Source organism: Bubalus kerabau, chromosome 17 (genome assembly GCF_029407905.1).
Source record: "Bubalus kerabau isolate K-KA32 ecotype Philippines breed swamp buffalo chromosome 17, PCC_UOA_SB_1v2, whole genome shotgun sequence".
Lineage (NCBI taxonomy): Eukaryota > Metazoa > Chordata > Mammalia > Artiodactyla > Bovidae > Bubalus > Bubalus kerabau.
Window position 1 is genome coordinate 46,855,428 of NC_073640.1, and position 8,401 is coordinate 46,863,828.

General features: G+C 54.1%; 1 protein-coding gene across 2 annotated transcripts in view; it reads right to left on the minus strand.

Moving 5' to 3' along the window:
• SLC7A10 (solute carrier family 7 member 10) overlaps positions 1-3,821 on the minus strand; it is a 16,218-nt gene extending 12,397 nt beyond the window's left edge. For both annotated transcript variants that reach the window (XM_055552865.1, XM_055552866.1), the window contains exon 1: positions 3,613-3,821. In XM_055552865.1, the coding sequence (XP_055408840.1) occupies positions 3,613-3,763 (151 nt within the window). In that variant the 5' untranslated portion in view covers positions 3,764-3,821. The remainder of the gene's footprint in view (positions 1-3,612) is intronic.
• Between the last annotated feature and the right edge of the window lie 4,580 nt (positions 3,822-8,401).

Here is an 8,401-nt window from a genome sequence, read left to right on the forward strand (position 1 = left end):
CACACCATCCCTCTTCTGCTCAAAGCCCTCCTCGGGCTCCCATCTGACAAAGAAAAAGAGGCAAGGTCCTTACTGTGGCTGCAAGACCCACACAGACTGGACCCCATCCCATGCCTGACTCATCGCCCATCTACAAACCTCTCTCTATCATCTTCTCACCTTAGTACTTAATCATGACCCCGTCAGCTAAACATTCAGCTGGTTTATCTTGTTTGCTCTTCGACTTCCCATGCTGGAACGTCAGCTCCAGGAGGACAGGGATTTGTCTGTCTTGTTCCCTGTTGTGTCTCCAGCACCTAGAACAGAGCCCTGCACTGTTTGGTACCTAACTGTTGAATAGATGCATGAATGTGACCAGTACTGGCCAGCCCCACCCTTGTGGCTGGAGCTGCCTCAGCCCCCAAGGGTGTTCCAGAGCACACCAAAAGCATCTGACCCCGGGCTGGTGGCAGCCTCAGGTCCCTACTTCCCTCATCTGTAAACTGGGGCTATGGTGAAGCAAAGACAGGCTGGTGGGTGAGGGATCTGAAGAGGGGTATCCTGAGCAGCCCAGAATCTCCAGCCCTGGAGATAATGGAGGGACCTGGCCACAGCTGGATGCATAGGTACTGGCTCCTAAGGAGATGGGGTTCACAAAGGAGACCCCAGAGCCCCAGAACACACTTGAGCCTGATCCATAAACATAGGCTGGATATTTGGGTCAAAGGGAGACAGTGGAGGCCAGGACAGCCTGGTCAGCAGACCCAGGTGATTCTCAGTCTGCTGAACCTCCTTGGGCAATCCCTCCTTGGGCATGAATTGGGGAGGTAGCTGTTTGTGGTCCCAGAGTCAGGACAAGAGATCCTGTACATACAGCCTTGGGTGGGGGTGAGGAGTCACAGGAGATTTCTCTGTCCACCTGTTTGTCTATTTATAGTAGAGTGAGGAGTTCAGTAAATCTTGGTTGGATGAGCTCCCAGCTTAATCCTCAACCTTCCCCTATCATGGGCTCTGAATCTGGCTCCGATTTTGCCCTGCACCAGAGCAGTGTGAAGAAGCATGCTGGACTGGGAGAGGAGTCCAATTCTGGTTCCAAATATCAAGTCCACCCCTTGCAGCAGCATCATTTAACTTTCAACAGCAGTTTCTATATCTATAAAGTGGTATGAAAATTCCCATCTTGCAAGGTGGGCAATCACGTGAGATAAAGGGAGACTGTGTTTTCATAATGTAGCCAGGCGTGTTTTTCTGAATAGACGGATGTAGTGATGTCTTGCACAGCTCTGGCCCCAGAGGACTCTTTTTCCTCCAGGCTGGCTCATTCCCCTTCAGCTGTGTTTGCTTCAGTGGTCCTAAGTACGTTTTAGGTGGAGTCTTTTTCAAGTCCAAAGCCCTACTTAGCCTGAGGTAGGGGCTGCAAGGGGAGAGAATTACAGGATCTTCTGGGAGAGTATTTGGAAGTTTTGGAGATAAGAAGAGTAGCTGCTAACAAACAAGAAAAATTATGAAGAAGGCTATAAAGTTCTCAAGACTTTTTAGGCTAAAATAGGACACTTTGAAGATATTTTTACTCTGACCAGGCTCCCCAGAGCAGGAAAGTGGGATAAGATGTGGGAGATGTGGCCCCTGGAACAGTGAAGAGGGGACCTTCAGGGTGTCAGTTGGGAGATGGTGGTGCAGTGATTCAGGCCACACCTGCCTCATCTGTCACCTTCTGGAACATTCTCCCCTTGTCTGTTTTCTGCCCAGGCTAGCCTCCCGCCTGTTGAAACCCTTCAAAACTCCCCAAGTAGGGTTATAGGACCACCCCTGAGTGTCCTGGGCTGCAGTCAGATCATCTGGGCTCTGTTTTTGAGTCTGCCACCCTTGGCTAAGTCACTCCTAAAGCCCAGCTCAGTCTTCAAGGCCTCAGACCAAGGGAACAGTGGCCCTGGAACAGCAAAAATGGCATGAGAGGTGGGGAAGCTGGGACGGCAGAGTTGTGCTGCACAGAAAAACTCCTGCTGAGTTAGCCTCATCTGCTCCCACCATCACCACCAGGGCCCTCTTAGGAGGCGAGATGAGCCAGCAGCCTCTGCTGGACTTAGGGGAGTGGGGATGGGATACGGGGATAAGGCAGAGTAGGTCTATGCTCGAGGATGCTGGGTTTAGCTGAGGCAGCCCAGGAAAAATCATGTCTCTCTCTGCCCGTTCTGGGCACCGTAGCTGGTCAGCCTCTGGACTCCCTGGTCCACCCATGATGTGTGGGCTTCCTCTTTCTGGGGGCACAGCTCCTGGAGAGGGTGTGGGTCAGGGCAAAGCTCTAGCCAGTACTCTGACTGAATCCCTGGAAGGAGCCTGTCCTCCCAGCAGACGGGCAGGGGCACTCGAGGTCAAGAAGGGCTCCAGACTAGATCAGGATCAGCTCCTAGAAGATACCTTTCCAGGTGCAAGGGGGTGAGACAGAGGGGTACCTGCACAGGGGCTGTGTCCTGGGGCAACCCTCAGTGTGAGTGTGGGGGTTGACCAAGAGCTAGACCCCAGCCTTGGCCCAGGAGCTCCAGTGAGGGGGGTGGGGGTGGGCCAGCGGAGGAGGAAGTGAAGACCCAGACTGTCCTCCTGAGCCCCCAACTTTTTCCATCTCCAGGGATCTGAGGATGAATAAGCAGCTCCCACTGACTGGGGATGGGAAGCATGAGCAGGTGATAAAGAAAGAGCAGTCAAAGTCCACTCCATTCATCCTTCTAGCCCTTGTCTCCCGGGACACTGGAGGTGGAATAGACTCCTCCCACAAGGCTGTGTGGGGCACCTTGTGTGGACACAGGCACAGGTCTGGGTTGGCCAGTTCCTGAGGTGTCAGTTTCATGACTTGGGACAGCAGGGAAATCCCACCACTGTTTTCACTGGGCCCTGAGCCCTCTGCCTACCCAGAAATCCCCATATGTGGGCAGGATGTGTGCACTCATTCTCAGGTGGGGAAGCTGGGCCAGATAGGATGCGAGTGGGGTCCCACCCCAGGAAGCCTTTCTGCAGGCGGGGTCTGCCCACCCCAACTCAGCTGCCCCATCACTTCTGCTCCGCCCCCCTGTGCCAGGGTCCAGCTGCCAATCTTGGCACTAATTACATTCTCGGAACCCATTTCCACTTTGGGCTGGTTCTACCTGTCCAGGCTACCCACAGTCCCTCCTGCTTTGGAAGAATAAATCATTCACGCGCTATGGCACCTGGACCCTGCACACCGTAGGAACTCTGCTTGAGCCACAAGATCCAGAACTAGGGGGCCTTAGCAGTAGGCCAGCTTACAGTGTCTGCTCACTTGGCAAGGCTCCTGCACTCAAGGCAGGACCACATGTTAGAGATGGTAAGACTGAGGGAAACTGTCCTGCAGAAGTTTAAAGAAATAAGGACAGCAGGAGGATTCCAGCGGTGGATGGGACCTGCACCTCCTTCGAGTGCATAAGTCCGGGGCACTTGGGAACTCTGCGGCTGCTGTGTGAAGGGAGACGCCGCATGCGCCGCGGGCGTGCATCCTTCATCCATGGTCCACCGTCGCGGACCGCTAGGCGCACCCGGAGAGGGGTGCTCCTTGTTCCAAGCCGCTGTCCGCCTCAGGCCTCACCGCCCCAGGCACCCGCCCGCTCCGGTCCCGCTCACCAATGATGATGGTACAGGCGCTCACCAGCCCGATCTCCTTCTTGAGCGCCACCCGCTCCGAGGCGCCGGGGCCGGGACCCCGGCCGGGGGAGGGCGAGGGCGCAGGGCCCGGGTTCCCGCGCCCGCTCGGCTGCTGCGTGTGGCCGGCCATGTCGCTGTCCCGCCGCGTCCCCGCTCCCCGCGCTGCCCCGTCGGTCCGACCGGCCGCCTGTCAGTCCGGCTGTCGGTGCGCGCCGCCCTCGCAGCCGGGACAGCGCCCACAGGCGAGCGCATGCGCGGGCGCGGGGCCCGGGCCCTGAGCCCCGGCGGCGGGGGCCAGGGAGGGGCGAAAGGAAGACCGGCCGGCAGCCCCCTCCCCCACCTTCCTTAAAGGGAACTCTCCCCCCATCCCCGTGGCTCTCCCCCTCCCAACCCAGGCCTGGAAAGAAGGAAAGGACTTGGGGCAGACTTAGGAAGAACTTCCCAGACCCAAGAAGGCTTAAGAAGTGGATCCTCCCGCTGCCTGAGTTACAACCATTCCTGGGGGTGGGGGTAGGGGAGCAGGGCTCAAAGGCAGGACTGTCCCTGCCCTCAAGGAGACTGAAGAAAGCTGGCCAATATCATAGCCGTCTGTGTGCTGAGATCCACTGTGCGCCAGCGCTGCCGGACCCCTTAAATCCTGGATCGGGTCCGTAGAGCGCGAGTGCCAGGAGAGGGATGGAGGTTGGGCCCATTCTCCGGGTGGACGCTGAGCTCCCGGGATAGTAAAGGAAGCTGACCGAGTGGCTTGCGAGGCGCAAACCCTTTCCCATGCCGCCTTGGCCTCCAGACAGACGCTGGGTGGAGGGTGTAGGAGCTACAGTTCTCCGAGGGGTATAGGTTGTGTCCAGGATCCCCTCGAAGGGGTCAGGAGACCCTAAGGCCACGCCATCAAAAGTCTGGGGAGATGGGGTCGGGGTGAAGACTTTGGAGCCCTCAACGGCCATCCAGAGGGGACCCAGTGCCTCGTGGGGGGCCTGGAAGGGCTTCGGCTCAAAACCCCACCTTCCCTCGATCTCCGCCCAGTCCGGCTCTGCGCTGAGCCTGGCAGGTTCTACCCGCAGACGCCTGGCCACAGGTGAGAATTCGGGCTCGGTGCACCAGAACTCGGGTCTCTGGCGAAGGCCCCGCGCAGTCCAGCCCGCACCAGGAGACGAGGCCACCTCAACTGCCCCGGAGACACGGAGAAGGGGGCCCTGGCCTCTGGGGTCACAGGCGGGGGTCGGGTGTGCAGGGCCCAAGGGAGGTTGCCGCCGCCTCCTCCTCCCGGAAGCCGTCAGGACTGCGTAGCCCGGCCCGGCAGAGCAGACACGAGGAGGGCCGCGTCGGGGGCCACCAGGGCGGCGGGAGGGGAGAGTCTGGCACGGTGCGGCCGGCGGCGGAACAGCCTTTGTCCCTTCCTGGCGGCCGCCGCGACGCGCTGTCCCCTGAATGTGGATGAGCCGCGCCGGGCGACCCGCGTTCCCCCCGCCCGCGGCCTCCGACGGGCGGACGGGGGTGGGGCGGGGTCTGGGCCCCGTGCTGCGCTGAGCGCGGAGCGTCGAGCTGCCAGCGTGGCGGTGCTCCGAGGTTGCAGGCGAGGGGGACCTTCGAAGCTGGGGGTGGGGACCTAGGAGTAGGCGTGGGACGACCCTGGCGGGACGCGGTGGGGGAGGCCGCCCGGCGGGGCTTCAGCCCTCGCGCTCCCGTCGGAGTCCCGCATTCTTGGCGCCCTCCGCCTCCCGCCCCAGAGACGCGTTCAGCGCGGACTTTCTTAAAGGAGCCTCGCGCGGGCGGTGGGGTGAGGGCAAGCGGCGCGAGCTCTGGGGACTCTTTAATTGTCGCGGGTGATGGGGGCTGGGGTCTGACCTGTTCGACTCTCCGCACCCAGCTGCCCTTGCAACGATAAGGTCTGTTGGGAGAAGGTCCCTCCAGGGTTGGCATGAGCCTCACGGGCCAGGGGCCTGTGGTTTTCCAAGGTGAGCCTCTCATGGTCCCTGAAATGTGGAGTCGGTGTTTCAGGAGGTGGAGGGGGGTGACCCTAGGGCACTGCGCAGAATGGAATTTGCATTTTGTTTTCCAGGCCCACAGTTCAGGAGGTCATTTTAGTGGAATACACCAGACCTTGCAAACCCTGATAGGAAAAAAAGTTGCCAAGATTGGTTTACCATCCAAATGACAAGAGGTGTATAAGGCACCATATTAACAGGAGGAAAAAATAGGAAAATCATAGGATGTTCTCAAAAGATTCAGAAAACAGTCTTTCACGATTTAAACAAACCAAAAAACTCTTAGCAAATTAGAAATAGTAAGGAGCTTTCTCAATTTGATAAAGGTATCTTACCAAACCCTCAAACCCTCCAAGATACAGAAAACAACAAACAAAACCCATTCAGTAACTTCGTGCTCAATGGCGAAATGATTGCTTTCCCACTGAGACTGGAGATGAGAAGGAATGTTAGTTAGCACTCTTTTCTATACAGTACTGGGCTGGTCCTCCCAGTGCAATAAGGCAAGAAAAAGCAGTGATAAGACACAACCTTTTAATGACTAAAATCTGAAATACTGACAACACCAAATGCTGTTGAGGATGTATAGCTACAGTAATTCTTACTGGTTGCTGGTGGGAATGCAAAATGGTACAGCCACTTTGGAAGATAGTTTGGCAGTTTTTTAAAAACTAACATACTCTTATCATACAACCCAGCAATCATGCTCCTTGGTATTTACCCAAAGGAGTTGAAAACTCACGTCCACACAAAAATCTTCAGATGGATGTTTATAGCAGCTTTATTCAGAATTGTCAAAACTTGGAAGTAATCTAGATGTCCTTCAGTAGGTGAATGGTACATCTACAGTTTAGGATGATAGAATAATGTGTGCTGTGCTTAGTCACTCAGTCATGTCTGACTCTTTGTGACGCCATGGACTGTAGCCCACCAGGCTCCTATGTCAATAGGATTCTCCAGGCAAGAATACTGGAGTGGGTTTCCATGCCCTTCTCCAGGGAATCTTCCCAACCCAGGGATCAAACCCAGGTCTTCTGCACTGTAGGTGGATTCTTTACTATCTGAACCACCAGGGAATCCCTTAAGAGAATAATGCTGCTGCTGCTGCTAAGTCGCTTCAGTCGTGTCCAACTCTGTGCGACCCCATAGACGGCAGCCCACCAGGCTCCCCCGTCCCTGGGATTCTCCAGGCAAGAACACTGGAGTGGGTTGCCATTTCCTTCTCCAATGCATGAAAGTGAAAAGTGAAAGTGAAGTCACTCAGTCGTGTCCAACCTTTAGCATGGACTGCAGCCTACCAGGCTCCTCCATCCATGGGATTTTCCAGGCAAGAGTACTGGAGTGGGGTGCCATTGCCTTCTCCGAAGAGAATAATGCTATGCTAAGTCACTTCAGTTGTGTCCGACTCTGTGTGACCCCATAGACGGCAGCCACCAGGCTCCCCCATCCCTGAGATTCTCCAGGCAAGAACACTGGAGTGGGTTGCCATTTCCTTCTCCAATGCATGAAAGTGAAAAGTGAAAGCAAAGTCGCTCAGTCGTGTCCGACTCCTAGCGACCCCATGGACTGCAGCCCACCAGGCTCCTCCATCCATGGGACTCTCCAGGCAAGAGTACTGGAGTGGGGTGCCATTGCCTTCTCCATACTTAGCACTAAAAAGAAATGCACTATCAACCCATGAAAAGACATGGAGAAAACTTAAATGCATGCTATTAAGTGAAAGAAGCCAATCTGAAAAGAATAAAAAAGGTGTGAAGATAGGAAAGGAAAACATACAACTGTCATTTATATATAACACTGTTGGATAGAAAATCCAAAAACATTTCTATTATATAAAACATTTATGTTTATAACTCAAGGTTAATCAGGTAATTTAGCAAAGTGGCTGATTTTAAAACATAGATGAAGAAGAACAAAGCTGGAGGACTTACATTGCAGTTAGGAAGACAGGTGCAAGGATAAACAAATCAACTAGGAACAGAATAGAAAATGAGAAATAGACTCATTCATTTCTGGACTCTTATTTTGTTACCACAAAGTTGACATCACAAAGCCGGGGAGAGAAGTGGAACAGACTTTTCAGTAAATGGTGCTGAATCAATGACGTATCCGTATTGGAAAACAAACAAACAAACAAAAAACCCCTTCATCTCTGCCTTACACTATACCCTAGAACCAAGTCCATGGATGTGCCCATGAAAGCTAAATGAACTTGTGAAAGGTAAAACAACCAGGCTGCTACAAGAAGACTTAGGGGAAAGAATAGGTTCATTGCCTTACCCAGGACACAAAAAGCAAGATCACTAAAGAAGTGATATATTTGACTCCGTTAAAAATAAAAAGTTCTGTTAATCAAAAGTCGTGACTAAGAGAGGGAAAAGTAAGCCACCTTTGAGACAAGTTATTTCAGTACGTATATCTGATAAGGGACTTGCATCTTAAAAAAACTACAGATTAGTAGGAAAGAGACTTTAAGTAGGTGCTTCACAAGGGAGGATGTCCAAATAGCTGGTAAACTCTTGAACAGGTGTTCAACCTCATTAGTCATCAGGGAAGTGCAAATTAAACCAGAATGAGCTACCACTGCACGTCCACCACACTGCTTAAAAGTAAACACCGGTGTCGCCAAGGATGTGGAGGGAGTGTGCCTTGGTACACCAGCTTGGAAGCCTTTTTGGCAGTATTTCTAAACTGCTATGGGCTTCCCCAGTGGCTCAGCTGGTAAAGAATCTGCCTGCCAATGTAGGAGACGCAAGAGACGCAGTTTGTTCCATCCCTGGGTT